The 20,205-nt window shown below is 42.2% G+C and overlaps 2 protein-coding genes across 11 annotated transcripts; one reads left to right on the top strand and one right to left on the bottom strand.

The window, feature by feature from the left end:
* The first annotated feature begins 9,037 nt into the window (after positions 1-9,037).
* On the top strand, positions 9,038-19,030 carry TINF2 (TERF1 interacting nuclear factor 2). 9 transcript variants are annotated; one of them, XR_011170235.1, is made up of 12 exons: positions 9,038-9,367; positions 9,517-9,621; positions 9,780-9,881; positions 9,963-10,070; positions 10,185-10,281; positions 10,468-10,942; positions 11,053-11,120; positions 11,267-11,358; positions 11,806-11,852; positions 13,581-14,128; positions 14,230-14,281; positions 16,184-19,030. XR_011170235.1 is itself a non-coding variant. In XM_069097930.1 (10 exons), the coding sequence occupies exons 1-9, from the start codon at positions 9,170-9,172 to the stop codon at positions 11,821-11,823; spliced, it is 1,263 nt and encodes a 420-aa protein (XP_068954031.1). In that variant the 5' UTR covers positions 9,038-9,169; the 3' UTR covers positions 11,824-11,852; positions 12,270-12,675. The 9 variants fall into 9 exon arrangements, 6 of the variants coding, with proteins under 6 accessions (XP_068954031.1, XP_068954033.1, XP_068954032.1 ...); XR_011170234.1 differs by lacking the exon at positions 13,581-14,128; XR_011170236.1 differs by lacking the exons at positions 11,267-11,358; positions 13,581-14,128.
* On the bottom strand, positions 12,616-20,171 carry GMPR2 (guanosine monophosphate reductase 2). Of its 2 annotated transcripts, none has more exons than XM_069097935.1 (10): positions 20,036-20,171; positions 19,553-19,664; positions 19,160-19,279; positions 16,676-16,759; positions 16,142-16,315; positions 15,026-15,107; positions 14,821-14,927; positions 14,571-14,613; positions 13,659-13,818; positions 12,616-13,229 (listed from the first exon to the last, which is right to left on the bottom strand). In XM_069097935.1, exons 2-10 carry the CDS (start codon positions 19,637-19,639, stop codon positions 13,040-13,042), a joined length of 1,047 nt encoding a protein of 348 aa, XP_068954036.1. In that variant the 5' UTR covers positions 19,640-19,664; positions 20,036-20,171; the 3' UTR covers positions 12,616-13,039. The 2 variants fall into 2 exon arrangements, with proteins under 2 accessions (XP_068954036.1, XP_068954037.1); XM_069097936.1 differs by lacking the exon at positions 20,036-20,171 and adding an exon at positions 19,820-19,978.
* Between the last annotated feature and the right edge of the window lie 34 nt (positions 20,172-20,205).

Genomic DNA, 20,205 nt, shown 5'->3' with positions numbered 1-20,205 from the left:
GAGAAATAAATTTAGTTTCCTTCATTATCATTATATAGTAACATTCTGGAATGCTGGGCCTGTTGAGGGAACTTTACAATTCAAACTCAGGTTGTTTAGGAATTACAACTTTAGGTTGTAATAGGAATCAGAAAGTGAGCATCAGATGAGTGCAAGGCAAAAAAGGCTGAAATGCTAAAGATTTCAAGAGAAAGAAAATGAAATTCAAAACATTATTCATGAGCACATAAGATTCTAAAATTAGAAGGAAAGATGAGTACTAAATCTTCAAAGAGAACATAAAACTTTTAACAAATACTCTAAAGACAAAGGAAAGTAAACAAATGGTTGATGAAATACAGAATCCTATAGAATCCCAGAAGAACATGTAACAAGAAATTCCAGAATGGTTCCAAAGAGAAATGAAATCTGTTCACAAAGAAATTACAACAGAATAGATGTCAGAATTTAAAGCTTTCAACACAAGAATAATTGGAAGATTTAAAAAATGAAACAAAACACAACACCATATTTCACTGCATGATCGTCACCATTGCATAACTGTTACAGCCTGTTTTTTCAGTCCAAAAATTGGTTTATAACCTTTCATCACATAATCATCGCATGATATAATTATGTTTGTCATGCCACTTAAAAGGTAAACAGAGCAGCAATGCTTTCACCAGTGGCATATGAGTACGCATTTATCTCTTGCTCATTCTCAGCACAGGTACATTGTCGATATATTTCCTGGCATGGTTTGTTTAGAGTGCTGCAGTACTAACAATATTGTCACTTAAACCAATGAAGAGCTGTAGGCACAAGGGGAGCTGACCAGGAATAAGACACACGATACAATGTATGGTAAGGGAATAGGCTTAAGTGGATTTGAAGACCTTCCCTGATTTGAAAATATACACTGCCCCCTAATATGTGGTCACATGGAGCCTGTGGTGGGAGGCTTCTTTTTTAGGAATGCCCACACCTTGTTACTTTTTGATTGGGCAATGGGGTCATGGGGGTTGTGATGTTCTCTGACCCTGGAGAAGGCTATATATACCCTGATGTGAAGTTTTGCTTTGGGGCTTGCTTAAAGTAAGAGTTTTATGATTTGGACAGATGAGACTCTGGGCTGGTGTTGAGGCCCCCCCCCCCTTGAAAACCCAGATGTTGGTGCTTCTCTCTCTGGTAACTAACTAGGTATGGATGTAAATAGTCAGACAGCTGGAAACCCTGTCTGTTGGTATATTTCTCTGTCTTTATTTTTTGTCTGCTTGTAACTTCTGTTTGTATTCTCTGAAGTTCAGGGTGCTGACTTTTCCCCCTCAACTAGGTAAATGATATATGTTTGATTAAACTAAGATTGTTAAACCCTTTTTGAGTTGGTTTCCTTTAGAAAAGAAGATCAAAGAATCTGTGTTAGCAGCCATCCTGGGTGTATTAGCGTGCTTGCTGCTACATATGATAAGACTTGCATCTTCCCACACTAGATGAACTATACAGTTTAGTCTACCACCAGTACATTAACATATAAAGCATTTCTTTCTGATTATGGGTAAATATAAAAACTATTCTGTGGGCTTCAAGCTGAAACTGATTGTGTTCACCGAACAGCATGGAAACAGAGCTGCAGATAGTTTCCAGTGAGTGAAAAGTTGGTGTGAGACTGGCAGAAACTAAAGGACAAGCTAAAAAACAAAAACCTTTCTGGATACACATTTAGAGGTCCTAAAACAGGCAAGTTTCCACAAATTGATGAAGAAGTATTTGAGTATGTCAATGAAATGTGTTAGCAATCCTATGAGATATTACAAATGAAAGCATAGGAGGTAGTGCACAAACATAACATTTTTACAACTCATTTTAAGTTGAATCATGGCTGGGTTATGAGGATCACGTGATGACACAATAGGTGGTAAAGTAACAATGACAATGAAGTAAACACATCTGATATGAGGACAGTGCATCAGATAATGAAACCATATCAGATAATGAAACCAATGATATTGGCACAGAATCTTTGGACACAGATTAAATTTTCTAAATTCATACTTCATAAGACTGTAGTAAATTTTCTTAAGTACAATATTTCAACAATAATGCAAAAATCAATAACAACTAGTGTGTTAACTTTATTTTTCAGACTGGGAAAATGTTTGCTAAATTGTTGCGAAGAAATGATGTGCATCAACTTGGACTTTTCAATTTTAATGTATATTCACAAGTATTCCATGCATCCTAATCTTGCACTAAAGATGGTTTAATAATAAATGATTTTTAAGTAATACTGGCACAAATTTTTAAAGCTTCACATAATGGTTGCATACCACTTTTTTGCAAAAACATTTGGCATAAAATCTGTAACAATTATGTGGTGAAATATGGTAAACCCCAGCAGCAAGTTTCTTCAAAGAAGCGAGAGAGAATGGTTTTGAAACACAATAACACTGAATTGGAAGAAAATCTAGAGACATAAGGCAAAAGGTAATAGCAGTGAAAAAACATGTGACTCCATATAAGCCAAAACCATTGACCTTGAAAACAGGATGGCAGTATGTTCAGAATCAACTTAAGGATCATCATTCTCCCTGAAGAACATGACAGATTTGGAAAATATGAATACTATAATACAAGAAAATGTCCAGAACTTCAGATATCTCATATTAGGTGTCCAGTAGACATCTTAAACTTAACATGTTCAAAATGGCACTTATTATCTTTTCATAAAACACTATCCTTCCCCAACTTCCCTATTTCTGTTGACGATAATATCATCCTCCTACTCCCTTGCAATCTAGATGTGAACCTCACTTCCTCATTATCTCTCACCCCCTGCCCTATCCAATTTGTTGCCAAGACTTACTGATTTCACCTTTGCAACAATTCTCAATTATGCTCCCTTTTCTCTGACATTACTGTTGAGCACAACCCCACCTTCCATTCCCTTAACTGATCTGTAATCGACAACTCCACCTTCCCTTCCCTTCCATTGATCTGTAAGCAGGCATTTTAGCATACCTTTATCCTTCCCTTCCCTTCCATTGATCTGTAAGCAGACATTTTAGCATACCTTTACCCTTCCCTCTCCTAATTGATCATGGGTGGGGGTTTCAGCCTAGGGTAAAATCCCTGCCCCCACCCACCCACCCATTCTGGGTTCCCTGTACCTCAGCCTAGGAAAACTCAAATATACACTGACCAATCACTGATTGTAGTTTCAGCTTATGTAACCTGACTATTGTATTCTCTTTAAAAACCGGCATACTATTCATGCCAATTTACTGTCTGATTTGGGTATGTGACCCCAGCAGTCCCGAGGTAAATAAAATCCACTTCCAATTTTAATCTTGGGGATCTTCTGTCTCATTCCACTATGGCCAACAATTACCACGACTATGGTGCAGGCCCTCATCACCTTATGCCTGTTACAATACAATAGCCTGCTAGTGACTCTCTTTCCCCATCCCAATCTCTCCTCCATTTAAATGAAAGGTCTGATCATGTCACCCCTCTATTTAATAAATTCCAGTGGCTCTGTATTGCCTCCAGCATTAAATATATAATGCTGTGTTTGGCATTCAAATCCTTTCATAATTTAACCCCTTCCTAACTTTTGGTCTTCTTACCCCTTACTTCCCACCATATACTTTTCAATCCAATGACAATGCCCTCCTTACTGTTCCATGAACAAGACACTTCATTTCTTATCTCTATTCATTTTCTTTAGCTGTCTCTACCTGGAATGTTCTCCCTCCTCATCTCTATCTACTGGCTTCTTTAGGTCCTAACTAAAATACCATCATCTACAGGAAGCCTTTCCCAACTCCTCTCAATTCTAGTACCTTTCCTCTTTTAATTATTTCCTATTTATCTTGAATATAGCTTGTTTGTACATATTTGTATGCTGTTTATCTCCCCATTAGATTGTGAGCTCCTTGAGGACAGGGACTGTCCTTTGACTCTGTGCATGCCTAGCATTTAGCATAGTAGCTGGCATATAGTAAGTGTTAGTATATGTAATAGTAAATGTTAACTGACTAACTGAATACAAAGAATACAAACACCAATCAAAGGAATCCCCAGATTACCTCCAGGAAAAAGAGAAAGCAACCTATACTTCAGTGGTTAAATTTAACAACTCTAACCAGTAAAGAAGATTCTGGATGCCACATTTTAAGAGGAATACTGATACACCAGAGTGTGAACAGTGATGGGTGACCAGGATACTGAGAATTTTAGACTATGAGATGAAGATCATTTTAGGAATGTGGTGTTTAGTTTGGAGAACAGAAGACTTTGAGGACATGATAATTGTCTTCAATTATTTGAAAGGCTTGCATGTAGACTTGTTTTGTTGATTCTTAGAGGGCATAAGTAAAGGCAGTAAGGGGGGGGAATATTTAGAACTCAAAATCTTATAAAAGTGAATGTTGAAAAATGAATAAATAAAGAAAATAAAATAAAAAGCATGAGGATATCACAAAAAGGTGCTAGGATCCTGCAACCTTTGACATATGAATCATGCTGGCCATATGAATCCCTTTCTTCTTATAAATTGTACTGGTCCACTCTTTCCACCGATGCTATTAGTGTGTATTTGTGGGAGAGACACAGGCCATTTAAATGATTTACCTGCAGGTGTCTTGGCACATTAAAAATGAAGCCTAGATATCCTAAAAAAAATCAATCAATAAATAAGAAAAATAAATAAATAAGTAGGGGCAGTGGGTGGAGGAAGTTAAAGAGAGATAGGTTTAGATTTAATGTAAGGAAAAACATTTTTAATAACTTGAGTTACCCCAAAGTAGAAAAGCAAACAACAAATTCTGTGTGACATATAAAAAAGTCATAGCTTCTGGGTAATTAATTATTTTATTAATTATACTAGAGGATAATTAATAAAAGAGGTCAGTGGAACTCTCAAATTTCAAAGACCCCCTCATGGAACTCAATGCTTATATGCACTTAAAAGAGTGGGTGTTCCTAAGGGTAGAAATCAACTGATAGGCTAATAATAACTGAGAAGAATGAATATTTATAATGAGATGTGGACCTATTCTAATAAGGGGCTGGTGGACCTGACTTTAATTATGTCAATCATGGACAAAGAGAGCTTATCTCAAGCCAGACTGCTACCAGTCTCAGGCAATCTAGATAAAGGACCTAATTCCCCACCCCCACAATTGTGTAAGCATCTGAAAGACCTTCAAATATTTAAGGAAAAGACATTCAAATAATACAAGAGAATTCTACACTCAGAAGAAAATACAGAAGGGAATGGAATGACATATTATAAAAATAAAAGAAATTTAAGGAACAAATCTTTTCACTTCCCACCCCCCACTGATACGACATGGCCACCTGAGCCTAATCATCAAGGGAGAAAGATTGATGTTCAACAAAAGAGAGACTTCTGAAGTATTTCTGGGGGGAAAAAACCCTGAGCAAAATATTTAATTTGCACACCTTCCACCCCCCACCCCCGTAGGTAAACAAGCATAATTAGCACGAAAAGAATAAGTGTTTAAATAAATCATTTGATACCTAAAAAAAAAGTTTTTAAAGAAAAAAATAAGCTTTTAAAGGGATCAAGAGTTTTTTTAAGTACACAAGGAGAAAAAAATCAAGCCCCCTCTTAGTTTTCCAATAGCTCTGTATATGATTGGGATTCCCTCTGGATACACATGGAGCAGCAGAGCACCCCAGCATTCCCAGGGTGGCTGCCAATACAGGTTCTTAGATCTGCTTTTCTAAAGCAACTCAAAATGGGTTAATAAGCTTACTTTAATCAATCAAACATATATCATTTACCTAGTTCGGGGGGAAAAGGTCAGCACCCCGAATTTCAGAGTATATAGACAGAAATTACAAGACAGAGAAACCGATCAAGCTGACAGGCTTCCAAATTGTCCAACCATTACATCCATACCAAATCACAGTTACCAGAGAGGGAAGCATCAACATCTGGGTTTTCAAAGGGGAGGTGGGGGGGGGCTCTCAACGGCTTCCCAGAGTCTCATCCAGTCAAATCACACAACACTTCTCAAAGTGAGCCCCAAAGCAAAGCCTCACATCAGGGATTATATAGCTTCTCCTAGGTCAGAGAATGTAACCACCCTCTTGACCCATGCCCAATCACACAGCATCAAGGTGTGGGCATTCCTGAAAACCAAGCTTCCTGCCACAGGCTCCATGTGACCACATTCAGCCTATTAGGGGGCAGAGTATATTTTCAAATCAAGGAAGGTTCTCAGAGTCTCTTAAGCCTATTAAAGGGCCTAGGGGCAGGGAATATCTTTAAATTTGCATTTCCATTACAACACCTAAAGAGCCAGGAAAGCAACAAAAGAGCTAGAAGATGGCATAATAAATTCTGGTGATTACAGCACACTCAAGTATCTGTTCTTATGTATGAATGCAGAAAGAAGCCGAATGAGACAGTGTAACCTAGAGAGAGTAGAGATCTGAGCTAGGAAAAGTCAGCAGACTTCATATTTTATTGGTCTGAGCAATGTTCAATTTTCTCTCTTCAATTTGGCACCAACTAGGTACAATGACCAGAAAGAACAAAGACACAGAGACAGAGACAAAGAAATGGAGAGACAGGCAGAGATGGAGACAGAGATAGACAGCATTTATTAAGACAGTAATTAATAAGCATATTATTACTATGTCCCAAGAATTGTGCTAATCTCTAGGAATACAACTACAAAGCAAGTAAGACAGTCCTTACCCTCAAGGAACTTACATTCTAACAGGGGAATACAACATTATAAAGGAGAGCTAGAAAGCTAAGTTAGCAATATTTGCTAAGTTGCATGGTGTAAAGATGTCAAGGAAGTGTGAATGGTATGGAGGTCTGATTCCTGGGGGAAAAAACGGTAGAAGTTTACCTCTTTGATCTAGGTCATCCAGAGGCCGAGAAGAATTGAGAAAATATACTTCTCTCCCTTCCATGTTGAGATAAGTGACTATGGCTGTGGATAAAAACTCTAAGAGTTAATTTATATGTTAGTTTATTTTGCTGAACTGGGTTTTTCCCCCTCTTTAAAAAAAAGCATTGTTACAAGGCATTATATCCTGGGTAAAGAAGGGGGAAGGATATAATCAGAAAGAAAGTGATGTTAAAACTGGAGATATCAATTATTTTAAGAAAAAGGTGAAATACAGAACCTGCCATTGAGGTATTAATCAAAGAGGCTTTAGCTTTCAGGCAGCTATAGCGTAGGCTTGATTGGTGGCGGGGACAGCCTAGGCATTATTAGCAGAGTGAAATACTGTATTGCAGTGTACAAGTACAAGTCAAGAATTGTAGCCTCTTAGGAAAGGGGTCAGTTATCAGGCTCGAGCCAGAATAACTAATAAGGCCTGGACTAATGGCTAAAGTAGAGCACCACCTGCTGGGCACATCAGATAATTAAACTGCCTTACTGAATAACACAAGCTGTCTCTGTGGGTCTAAGAAAGACCACACTCAATAACAATAGCCCAAAGGGCTTCAGTTGGTAGCTAGTATCACATTTTCACGATAACTTGAAAATAAGTTCATAGAATCAGATGAACACCTGCCTCAGCTCTAGTGGTGTGTCTCTGAAATTGGCAAAGAGGGGACCAACGAGAGAACAGAAGAGAAAACAGTAACAGAGTTTGGGAAAGATGACAATTTCTAAGAATGACGCTGGAAAAACATTGATAAGCCAGAGTGTGTACAGTGGGGTGACCAAGATGATGAAAATTTTAAAGATGTGTTGAGGAATAATTTGGGGAGATGGTGTTTAGTTTTGTAAGGTATGGAATTCCCCTGGCTGGGGAACCCTGCATCTCTCCCAAACATGGGGGGGTGTTCTTTTTAATACCAAAGGAAGAGGCCAAGTAGCTCCATAGTAATTACAGGTAATAGTTTAATCAATCATTGTGAATACTTGCAATCTTCAGTGTGGGGCATCAGTCAGACAGTTTTGTGGATCCTGCTGAAGAACCCCAAGATCCTTTGGTAATTATAGAAAACAGACAGAGGCAGGAGATGCTATTGAGTACATAACCACTGACTGGTGGATATTTTTGATTTTCTCCTTAGTAATGAGCTCTGGAGTTAAGCTAATGTTATGCCAAACATAAGTGTGTCTCTACCATAATAGTCTTGTTTTGATTTTCACTGGTCATAGTATCTTAAGTTTTGACTCAGAGTCTAAGTCATGATTTAGTATCTAAGTTAGGATTCATAAGCAGGTCACCATGTTTGGGCTTCCATCTTTCACAGACTTCTAAGTTTTTATGGTTTTTCACTTATTACTGTATTTTACGGCATTTTCCCCAATTCGGACCTTACAAGTTTGAAGAAGAAAAAACTTTGGGGACATAATTGTCTTCAATTATTTGGAAGGTTGACATATAACTGATTGGGTATTTTCACTAGCCTCTTGAACTGAAATTTAGCATTTTCTCCCATTATTTAAAAACATTATTTTGAGACGGGGTCTACAGGCTTTACTAGGTTACTAGGCTGTTAAAGATACCATGACGAAAAAAGATGAAGATACCCTGGCTTGAAGGGAGTCCACCCACGGCTACCAGACGCACCAGTAAGAACGTGTGGAATAAGAAGGAAGAAAGTCAGAGCCGAGCCATGCTCAGTGAGCATGAGCAGAAAAGTTCCAAGTGACTTGGAATTCCAACCACAGAAGAACCGCGGGGTTGAGTTTCTCAGCTGCCATTGGGTTACCCTAGCGGTGAGTCTGACGTCTCCGCACTCCTTTGCAACCAATTGGCTTGCTTTTTCTCGACTTCTTTACGTTGCCAAGTCGGAACTGGGGACAGAGCCGGAAGTGACGCGCTGAAGTCGGCCAGTAGAAGTTTCGGTCGTCGCGCGTACCTGAGTGGCCGGACGTTGGGAGCTGTTTTGGCACTTGAGCTCTTCCCCTTGTTCTGATCCTACTCTCCATCCCTTTCGGGGTCGCGGCCCACAGTTTGGAGCAGATCCCCAAGAAGAAACTGGGCACACACAGGCGGCAGGACTTGAGCGTCCCTCCTCTCTCCAACCCCCACCTCCCCACCCTTAGGCACCGGGAAGCTCCTCGGCACGCTTGGAGGGGGGAGGGTCGGGGAGTGTGCAGGAGCCCCGCCTCTCGATGGGCCAGCGCCGTGGCTCCTCTGTCTAAGGGAAGAGGCTCCAGTCTAGGCCGAGTGCGTGATGTCCGCCCCCTCGGATGCAGGCGCTGCCGCTGCCTCGCTGCGATTGGCTGCGGCCGCTGCCTGGTGGGTGATGCGAAGGCGCCTCTCCCCGCACTACCCTCGAGTGCTACAGCTGCTGGGAGCCCTGAAGGCCGCTGCGCCGCGTCTGGTCCGCTCCCGGCACCACGCGCGGCTCTGCATGGGGCTGCGGGCCAAGGTACCGGGGAAGGGATTCTGGGCCAACCTGGACATTGGGATGAGAACACTGACAGCCATGGCTAGGCCAGGAAGGAGGTGCCTGTGGGATGGAGAGGTAGAAGTTGGAATTTGGGGATCGCAATCCACAGGACAGTGTATCCCTCGTAGGTGATTGTGGAGATGATCTTGGAGGGCCAGCCCTGGTCCCTGGTCCTGGATGCCCTAAACCACCATTTTCCAGAGTCTGGCCCACCCGAGTGCGTCTCAAAGTCGGTAAGTGAATCCTCCGGTCTAGTTATGAAGTCGCCAGACACTATATAGTTCTTTTTGTCTCACAGGCTCAGACCATTAATGGGTTCCCCCAATCAGCATCCCAACTCCCCAACTCTGGTGCCTCTAACTTAGTTGATCTCTACACTCCCCAAACCCAGCAGACTATGCGGGATATGAAGATTGTGGAGGCACAAGAGGCTTTTTGTCAACTAGTGAAACAGCTGGCAGAGGATCCGGAAGACTTTGCCATTCAGCTGCAGGTGAGACAGTGGGCTTTGCTGGAAGTTAACTGGGCAAGCTACACAAATTTCAACTTTTTTCTGACTTGTTCCTCCTTTTAGGAACTGAAACAAGAATATGGAGAACCCTTCTTAGTTGCCCTAGAAAAGTTATTATTTGAATACCTGTGCCAATTGGAGAAGACACTACCTGTATTACAGTTGCAAGAGGTATTTTGTTTTAGGGGAGGGGAGGGGAAATTGGCAAAGGGAGAGCAGGAAGTATAGAGTTCTTGGACTTTTGGATGTTATCTTGATGCTCCTATCCCTACTCTTTCCTTGCAGCTTAAGGAAGTATTAAGAGGGATGCAATCTGAAACTTTGGTCCCCCTTCCCCTTGCCCTGACTCAGTATTGCATGGACATGGGGTGGCTACTTCAAGGTATGATGCCAGCTGGGGCAGTACTGAATCCAGCAAGGTGGTGTTTGTAGTGGGACATTTGGGAAAAGCCCATTAGTATTAATGGGTTGAGATGGCCCAGATAAGGGGTTGGCTTAAAGTGTACAGAAACTACATGGTGGTCTTTTGTGTACTGCCCTGCATAAGAATCCTCCTTTTCTCTTTCAGAGTCCCCTCTTTTTACTTCAGTGAGGGGGGCAGAACCCCAAGAACAGATTCCTCTACCTTCTCCCCAGCTGGAACAAGTATTCCAGGATCCTGTTCCCACAACCACACCCAGCACTCCCTTTCCCCAGGAGCATGATTTGAGAAAGCCCCCAGAGGCCCTCACTGGTCGGGACTTCAACCTGGCTCCTCTAGGCCAACGGCAAATCCAGGCAAATTGTGCATCTGCCAGGGGAGGTCATAAGAACCGGCCCACTGTCATGCTCTTCCCATTCCGAAGTATGTGCCTACCAGTCCAGGATGTAAATATACATGGGAACAATAAAGAATGTGGGCAGTCCATGGCAAATCCTGCAGGCACCATGGCCACAAAGTCAATCCCTCGTGGAAAGCACAGAAATTCAGCTCGTTCCCTCCGAGAGAGGGCTCAGGAACAGGGGAACTGGAATTCTAATGAGCCCTCCTCAGAGCAAAAGGAGTGAGTCAAGAAACATTGTCCCTTCCCCCACTAGATTGTCCCTCCCTTTCCCTTGTCCACCACTCCTCCATCTCACCTTGTCTTTTTTCCTTTATACCCCTTCACCCCAGGAACTGCCTGGATTACTCCCTGGAGCCCTTGAGGCTGCCATTTCCTGCTGTTGGGACCAGGGAGCCAGGTAGGTGTACCCTGCTTTGAGCTGGGGGTTGGGAAATGGAATGAATACTTCCTTCCTGAGAACAGTCTGAAATCTTTGGGGATGCCAAAGGCCTGTCTAGTTTACTTCAGTAAGGAACAGGTTTGATTTTGGTTTCCCTCCTACAGTGTGTTCCCCATCTCTGTGCAGCCCTGTGGTTACCATAGGGGACTTGGTTCTGGACTCTGATGATGAAGGGAATGGCCAGAGGGGAGGGAAGGTGAGTGGGAAGGGGCAGGGAGCTTGGGAGGTAATAGCCAGAACATGATAGCATGCTAATAGTATCTGTGTGGTGCTTAGTAAATGACTGAGGATGACCAAACCTCCATAATCCCCTCTCTGCAGAAGTTTCTTGAAAGCTATCAGAAGACGAAGTTTGGCACCTTGATTCCTACCTTCCGCGAATACCTCTCCCCTGTTGAGCAGAGTTCTGTACTTGCTCAGGCCCCTTCCTGTGGTCAAACTGGCCCCATTAAGACCCAGTGGCTTAGGTCTCTTTGATGTGGCTATGGTGGAGTCTCATTACCCTGTAGTTGGTAGAGATTGGAAAACGGACTGAGCAGATTTGGCTTGCCCTGGGGCTAGGTCCTTTTATTTTGGGATACCGGATGGATTGGGCTTACCTTACCAAATTGTCATACCTTTCTTGTTTTGTTTTTTGTAACAGCCAGTGATTAAATTTTGAATCTTCCGAAATGTTGTCTTGGCTATGAGGTAAGACAGGCTAAAGGTGCTATATGGTCTCTATACAATGTCCCAAATAAACTCATGTTCCTTTCATTGGGTCCAGGAATAGGAAGAATGCCTTGATTCTTGCCTTTCCATAGGAATTTATGACTAGCTCTGGGCCCAAAGCAGTTGAGAAGCCTAGAAGAGGCAACCTCAGAGATATTAACTCTGAATCCCAGATCCCATCATATATGACTTTCATTTGTATATCGAAGTACCAGATATGTACTTTTATAAATTCTCATGCCACCCTGGAAAATCTAATGTATTACTGGGGTAAGGACATTGTCATCACAAATAAGAATGAAATGGAGCTAGTGCTATGGAATGCATGGGAAAATAGACTCAAGATGTAGATACCACCTAAGAGATAACCTTGGTCTAACTCCCTTGATTTTACAGATAAGGAAACTGAAGCCCAGGAAGGTTAAATGATTTGCCCAAAGTCATAACAGGAAAGAGCAGAGTTTGCCTTGGAAACTCTGCTCCTGCCAGTAACTCCATATCAAGTGCACTTGTTCACTCTACCAGGTTCCCAACCATGCTGAAAAGGTATAGCCCAGTTAAACAAGCAAATGTTCTGACATCCTCTGGAGAAATCCAACTTTCCCTATCTTTAGACATACATTTGTATACCTTTTTGACTCTGGATGAGCCTCTGCCTTTCAAAAGGGGCCTAAAACTCCTTTAGAGATGTGATCCCTTCCCTAAAGGTAGTTTTGGTTTGCACATTACTGCTTCTTGGGCCTTTTCACCAAGGGCCAGATTTTAATGCAATATAGTAAATAAACAATGAGATTCAAATCAATGCATTTTTTCAGGTAGATACTTCTAAGAAAAGTGCTATGTGAATGAGTTGGTCCAAGCTCTGAGTTTTCTCCTGATCTTGCTCTGCATACAGGAAATCTCAGCATAGTGTATTTATAACCTGACTCCAGACTCAACTTTATTTGATAACCCTCTCCTCCTTCCCTGCCTCCTCGCCAGTAAGTGTCAGGCCCACTGGTCTGAGCATTTGTGTGTGAATAGTGAAGTATGAAGACCTTATAAGGCCCTCAGGGGACCAAAATACAACAAATCACTGATCCAGATAACCAGTGGTAGCTAGGATGCATTCACACCATCGCTTCCTTTGGATGTTGGTGCATTGCCAGGCAGTGTTGCTCAGGCCCCTAGCTCTCATCACTGAAGATGGGGTTCACTTGCCGGGTGACCCGGATGAAAGTGGTTCGTCGGCTGAGTTCCTTTAGCTTGGCTGCCCCAACGTAAGTGCATGTGGAACGGATTCCTCCCAGGACGTCCCGGATGGTATGTTCTACCTCACCTTTGAAGGGTACCTCTACTGTTCTTCCTTCTGAGGCCCTGGAACAGAAGAGTTTATGATAACTTCTACTCCTCTGATCCCAGCACTCTTCCTTGCTATCACTAAGCTATAGACCCCTAGCCTCCCTTTCCCTCTTTCCTCCCATACACATACCATCTGTTCTTGTTAGGCACTGGCCTTTATTTTTTGTTTGTTTTTGGAGGGGGGAAGGCAAGGCAATTGGGGTTAAGTGACTTGCCCGAGATCACACAGCTAGCTAGTAAGTGTGTCAAGTATTTGAGGTCACATTTGATCTCAGGTCCTCCTGACTCCAGGGCTGGTGCTTTATTCACTGCACCATCTAGCTACAACTGGCCATTCTTTAAAATTGATTTTCCTTTCTCTCTCAGTTGTATCCTAAAGAGCCATTCAGCAGCATCCTAGTGCCTGTTCTCAAATACATCTATATGCCTTATCTGTCGTCATACCTGTACTCAGCAACACCTCCAGCATACTTCTTCATGGCTACCTCAGAGCTCATGCCATAGAAAAGTTTGTATTTTTTGCCATTCCTCTTGATTAGTTCACCGCCTGACTCGGTGTGACCAGCCAGCATGCCACCCAACATCACAAAGTCAGCACCTGCGCCTGTCAGCATTGGGGAAAAAGACAGAAAAGGGCTCAGTCTGGTTCAGGCATCTAATCCCTACAGAAGTGATAACCACTGAGCACCCAAATTTCACTCAGGCCTGAATATAGTTAGGACCCTTTCCTTGACAGGAGTCAGAATCCCTAAAAGCTGAGAAAGGATACTCTGCTGTGATTCCTTGATTATCATCCCTGTGCTTAGCCCCAGGGTTTGGAAGCAACACAGTAGTTCCCAGTCTGACTTAGAAGTCAAAAATTGCCATCTTGCTGTTTCTTCCACATTCTGGACATTTTTCTTATCAGCTTCCAGGTAATCACTCCCTTAAGGGCTGTTGGAGCTTTGTCGAATCATAGGACTTTAGAGTTGGAAAGAACCTTAAAGGTAATCTGCTCAAATTCCTTCCTTTACAGAAGAGGAAACAGACCTAGAGAAGTTGACCACCCTTCCCAAAGTCATGGCCTAGTAAGTAGCAGAGCCGGGACAGGAACCTACATCTTAATTGCAAATCAAGTGCTCTCTTTACTCTTGTGCTGCCTCTCCAGTTTAGCACTGCTTATTACACAAGGCATTAATTAGGGTGGGAGAGCCTTGGTTCTTACCACAGGCTTAAAGAAGACTCAGCAGGATCTCAATGGAATATGTTAAATTGAACTACTTCCTAGAACCTCTCTGGGCCTGACCTGGAGCCTCTGTAATGACATACCACTTGACTAAGCAGTCTGCCTTCTATTACCCCAGCCCAACTACTTACCAAAAGCCTTAGCCACATCTCCAGGACAACTGCAGCCTCCATCCTGTGGGGGGAGCTCTAGTGAGAAGATGGTAGCTCAGAACGGTCCAGGCCCTGATCTTTCCCTGTGCCTCTTTTTCCATACAACAATTAAATTGGGGAGGAGCTGAAGAGTTTTGGCTCACTATTCCCCAACTTTAACATTTATTCCCAGATATAAGAAAATGTGTGTTTTGGCTCTTCATTCCCCCTTCCTTCCCCTGTAACTTACAGAAATGATGTGGCCTTTGAGGCCATGGGCAGCATCAGCACATTCCATCACAGCACTGAGCTGTGGGTAGCCCACCCCTGTCTTCTTTCGTGTGGTGCACACAGAGCCTGTAGACAGGGAGAAGACCCAAGTGTCTTAAAATCACAGAAGATCCGTTGGGCAAGGTTGCTTTTTGTATTGTTGACAGTATGAGGCCAGAGCTTACCTGGTCCAATTCCTACTTTGATAATGTCAGCCCCAGACAGGATCAGCTCCTCTACCATCTCCCCTGTCACCACATTCCCAGCCTGTGGGACAGAGAATAAGGGAAATGGTATGGTAGAACAAGGCTTGGGGTCTGAAAGGGTGAACTGTGTTTCAACTGTTGAACCAGGATACTTTAAGGAAGAGCTAAAATGTAGCCTTGATTGTCTTTAAGGCAATATTGTGGCAGTTAAAGGTCCCTAAGGATACATTTCAGTTTCCTTTGTTTATATTCTTGCCATATAAATACCTATTTCAGTTGTATTAACCAAGTACTGACTCATATGTGTTAACTAGTCTTGGTAATTGGTGTGGCACCGTTGCACTAGAGTTAAAGCCTAGAATCCACCTTAGCAAACTACCTACCCACTGGCCTCAATGCCATGATAAAATGAAATATGTGGCATGACATGGAAGACAGTTCATTGGAGGAAAATGGATTGGTCCAAAAAGCTGGAGTCCCCTCTGGGGCCACGTCTTGGAGCTGAGTGGGTGGCTACCTCATAGTGGACACAATTCTACCCTAACCTGACTCCTAAAACCTGTCATGCCTTTACGAGATGATGAAACAAGGCAACCATTCACCCTGCAGAATTCTCTTGTATACAGTTTTAAAGTACTGTCTGCAAAAAGGAAATTAAGCACAGTGTGTAAGAATCAACTATTATGTCCCATGTGCCTGCTTTTATGTGTCCCATGGCACACCTGAGCCTCAGTGAGCAGACTTAAATATCATGGGTGCAAAGGACTCCATAATGGTTTGCTAAGTGCTGTTCCAGATATGCAGCTTTAGCCTTCTGGGCCACCCTGTATATGGAGCACTAGAGCACAGAGTTACAGCCCTCGTAGTGTAAGATGAGATGGGACAGATGGAAGTTGGAGGGCAGAAATTCTCTAATGTGGAAAGGTATTTAGATCTTTGGTCCCTCAGTTTTCTCATTTGTGAAATGGAGGGGTTGGACTAGATAATCTTTGTGGTCTCCCCAGTTCTAAAAACTATAATTCTGTGAGGAACTGGTAGGAGGGGCTAAAGGCAAGCCAAGATTATGCCAAGATGTGGATCAAAGCAAGGACATACCATGATAGTGTGCTGAGGGAAGCGTTTTCTAACATCCTTCAGGAATTCCACAAAATGCTCTGAATAGCCATTGGCCACATCCAGGCAGATGTATTTCACCTGGGGAATCGCTTCAAGGATTTGTTCCAGTTGTTCAAGGTCTGAAGAACCTGTTCCTGATCTGGCAGCCAGATGCTGAAGAAGAAAGTCATCAGTATCTAAAGCAGGGATTCTTAGGAGTTGTGCAGAACCCTACAAGGGCTTTTATGGTTTCTGTGACTTTGTGAGGAAAAATTACATCTTTATTTTCACCAACCTCTAACTGAAATAACATTTCTTTAATTTATAGTTGTAAGTAACAAGCTTTATTCTAAGAAGAGAGTCCATAGCTGTCACAGATTGTCAAAGGACAGACAAAAACAAATACCAATACATCTCTGATCTGATGAATGAGAACCATATTATGGATGTAGTGATGGGGTTGGATTCCTGAAGACAGAAGAATATTTATATGGCTGGGGGGTGGGATTAGAACGGGATAGGGTCCCACATTACCTCTAGACAGTCAGGATTCTGACTAGCAAATTCTTTCCACTGCTCAAGACTGTAGTGTTTGTGGATGGCCGTGAACAGAGAGAACTGAGGAGAAGCAAAGACACAATGATTTTAACTTCTTTATAAAATTTTTCTTTTAAGTCCTTAAGCAATTATTCCTTTTGGGTTTGGAGTGGAGAAGCAACAGAGTAGTCAGTCGCTAAGCTTGAAGATGTAGTAAACAGTCCAATCCCATGTCCACTACAGACCTCACACCAAGGATTATAACCATAAGTAACTGTTTTTTGTAACTTCCTATCTGCCTGTTTAGGATCCCATCTGCTGGCATCTACTCTGATCCTGCTTCAATGCTGATAGGGAGTTAATATAGTAATGAACAGTTGGTGCAATGTGACAGGCAGGATCAAGAGACTGTCCTTCCTCCTGTGAGGCTAGCAGGGGCTCCAGGAATACCATGTGAACTTATCCTGGCACAGGGCCACAAAAGATGAACATTGAAGATGCTGGGCTCTTGAATTTGCAGGCATCAGCTAGAATGGTTGAGGTAAGGTACTTGCTATAAGAGTCTAGATGCCTCGCTATTTTATAAAGCCAATAATACAAAATTAACATGTTTCCATATAGTCCTTGTGTCTAGTGCATGGCAACATTCAGTAACTGGCTGCCCAAAGAAGTTGCCTTGTACCCTTAAGGTACTATCTGACAATATGGTCAGTGGAACTAAAGCTAACGGTATTGATTCCTCCTCCATAACCACTGAAATGCAGAAGGGCAGATTTTTTTGTTTCCTGGTAAACTGATGATCTATTTTTATCAAATATCTATGTACATTTATGTTCAAGGACACAATGATGAGCCTTCAAGCTAAATCCCTTGTTTCTTAGTTCAAAAACTGAAAATATCCCAATCTCTTGGGGGGAAAAAAAGGCTCCCAGTAGTTGTGGCCCATGACTGTTACAAGTTCATACCTATGAAAATACAAGAAAAGGCAGTTGGCAAAGTTAGCGCAATGTTAAATCATTATGTTTGAAGAAGTCAGGTACTAGTCTGCACCAACAAAACCTTTATTTGACTAAAGATCTTAAGAGATATGAACTAAAAGTTGGCAATGTAATTCATTCTTAAGCAACATAATCCCAAACAATATGCTGACAGACCAGGAAACCAGGGTTCAGGAGATAAAGATTACCTTTAAGAAATGTTGACAGAATGCTGCATCAGACTAAACTCTAAGAGGTTTATTTACAGTACAGCTGCTAAACATGTCCAATCTTTGTTATGTTAAAGCTGTGAGACTTATAAGTAGCACACTGTCTTAGCTGGTTTCTTTAGCACTCTTTAGAATCATTTATAAACCATCCTAGACATCATACTTTGTGACAAACTGACAATGCAGCCAATTCGTTAGCACTGAAATCATGCTCATCACAAACCAGCTGTCCTGGAGAAGGCACACTAGAGAAGGGCATATGGAAAATGGACAACAGCACAGCTTCCACATATTAATTGATGGCAAGCTAGAGCTTAGACACCAGGAGGCAGGTACCTGCTACCTGCTCTGCAAGTTACAGTCTTAGAGCTGGGTGTGGGAGGCACACAGGGTCACAAAGCTACCATATCTCAGGGATAGGACTTAAACCCACATCTTTCTGACTCGACTCAGAGGCCACACTGTCCTTGAGGATATATTAAGCAAAAATCTTAACACAGCAAAGCCATGTGTTTTCAAGAAATGAAAGTAGGGTATGGAGGATAACAGCAATAAAAAAAGCATGCCAACAAACAGATCCATTGATGGAGACAGCCACTAACCAATGGAATATAGTATAGGCCCAGGTAGAAAAATTCATCTATCTTCCCAGCTACATTTTGTTGTAAAATTGTCAGCAACAACATCTTCAAAGAGGTTGTTCAATAAGATACTGTGTACATAAAAAACATGCCATATCGGATGCAATATAAAAACTATAACAATGATCTCACTGCCTAAAGCTTAATACTATTTTAGTTAATAAGTTGTTAGTGATCTCACTGTATTTAGTCTCTTGAGTATTCAGAGAGATACACTGTTATTATTTGTTCTAGTCAAAACAAAGGGTAGTTAATTCCATAAGAACAATCTCATAAATAAATGAGTAACTGGAGAAATCATAGTACAACAGTGTTTTGTGACTTTACAATGGGGTTTGATAATTCACAGTGTTATTGTGAAATGACATTAAGAGTAATTCTACTTGTGGTGTGCCTGTATCTATGTTGGGGGTGGGAGAAAAGGGGGAAAACTGCACATTTTATGGGTGGGTTAAGCAATTATAAGGTTGATTCTAAAATTAAAATAATTAAAAACTCCTTAAAGATGTCAAATGTGTATCTCTCTACTCTTGTCCAATGGCATGGTATAAAATTGATTTTGGAGAGGGAAATTCTGCAGACAGCTTGGGGTCATTGGATATCACCTAAGGAAGGGAGTAAGTTGCATCCTACCTTACAGAGCACCTTGGCCATCTCAAAGGTGCCAACAGTATCCATGTTGGCAGCAATGATGGGGATCCCTGTATACATCTGCTTTGAATTCTGGAATACGAAGGATCTTGTGAGATCCACCTATACAGTTGGGAGAGGCAGAGGGGAAGAAGAGAGATGACAATGATAGCTGTTTAAAATGTACAACTTTAGATCCTGCTAGGTATGTGGTTTATTATATATGTATTTGGTTTTTTTTTTTTAAAAACACATTTATGAGAAAAGAAAAGATCAGGTGACTTGCATTTGAACTTGGCTCTTTCCAAATTCCACGACCAACGCTTCCATTAAGTGAAACTGCTTTTCTAAGGTAGAATAGAGAACAATAAGAGAAGGGAGTAGCCCCAGCCTCACCTCACTGCGGGACTTAAGGGTGCTTCGCTTGGGCCTCAGCAGGACATCCTTGAAGTCGAGCTTCACGTCATTATCTATGTGAGGCATGGTGGAATCAGCCGTAAACAGATACCTGAAGGTCAGAAGGGAGGCGACTGAATGTGTGGTGAGCGAGGACACCCCAATTTCACAGTCCCATGGCTTTGCTCAGGCTTTAATATTAGAGCTCTCATTGAAGTCCCCGAAAAGACACCAAAGTCCTCGCTCATGTGTAACTTCTGACCTTACCGTTTGTTACTTCAGGGACCCGCATACTAAAGCATTTATTGGGGAAGGAGATGACAGAGGAAGCATGGCTGATTATGACTGAGCGCCCCTCTCCCACATTATCCCTCCTCCCAGCAACCCTCAAACCGCGGCAGGAAAATTTAGAGGTGAGAAACATGACACAGAAAAGGGATAACTTCCGGAATAGAGGGACCTACTTCCGGGTGCAGCACCCACCTTAGCGGTTGACCCAAGTTCCACTAGCTTAGCAACAGGCCACGCGCCAGAGGGGTCTTTCAGTTTCCGCTAGGGAGGACAACTCCCTTAGGCCTTAAAGGGAGTCTCGCGTGGACTTCTGGGAAACAGAGTCCAACAAGTCCGGTAGACGTTAGAACTAAGGTGGGAAA

This window comes from Petaurus breviceps, unplaced genomic scaffold (genome assembly GCF_028583685.1).
Source record: "Petaurus breviceps papuanus isolate PSGF00001 unplaced genomic scaffold, PetGlider_PUasm1.0 37, whole genome shotgun sequence".
NCBI classification, from domain to species: domain Eukaryota; kingdom Metazoa; phylum Chordata; class Mammalia; order Diprotodontia; family Petauridae; genus Petaurus; species Petaurus breviceps.
Note: the sequence above shows the minus strand (reverse complement) of the source record. Positions and strands in the feature narration are given on the sequence as shown.

Bases quoted from the DNA above. Each gene is read 5' to 3' on its own strand.
- GMPR2 (XM_069097935.1), bottom strand. From the start codon at position 19,639: ATGCCTCACATAGATAATGACGTGAAGCTCGACTTCAAGGATGTCCTG. The intron at 15,108-16,141 runs GTATGTCCTTGC...TCTGTCCCACAG, and splicing joins TCCCTCAGCACACTATCATG to GCTGGGAATGTGGTGACAGG. The intron at 14,928-15,025 runs GTAAGCTCTGGC...CCCTGTCTACAG, and splicing joins CAAAGTAGGAATTGGACCAG to GCTCTGTGTGCACCACACGA.
- TINF2 (XM_069097929.1), top strand. From the start codon at position 9,170: ATGTCCGCCCCCTCGGATGCAGGCGCTGCCGCTGCCTCGCTGCGATTG. The intron at 9,368-9,516 runs GTACCGGGGAAG...TATCCCTCGTAG, and splicing joins GCATGGGGCTGCGGGCCAAG to GTGATTGTGGAGATGATCTT. The intron at 11,121-11,266 runs GTAGGTGTACCC...TCCCTCCTACAG, and splicing joins TGTTGGGACCAGGGAGCCAG to TGTGTTCCCCATCTCTGTGC.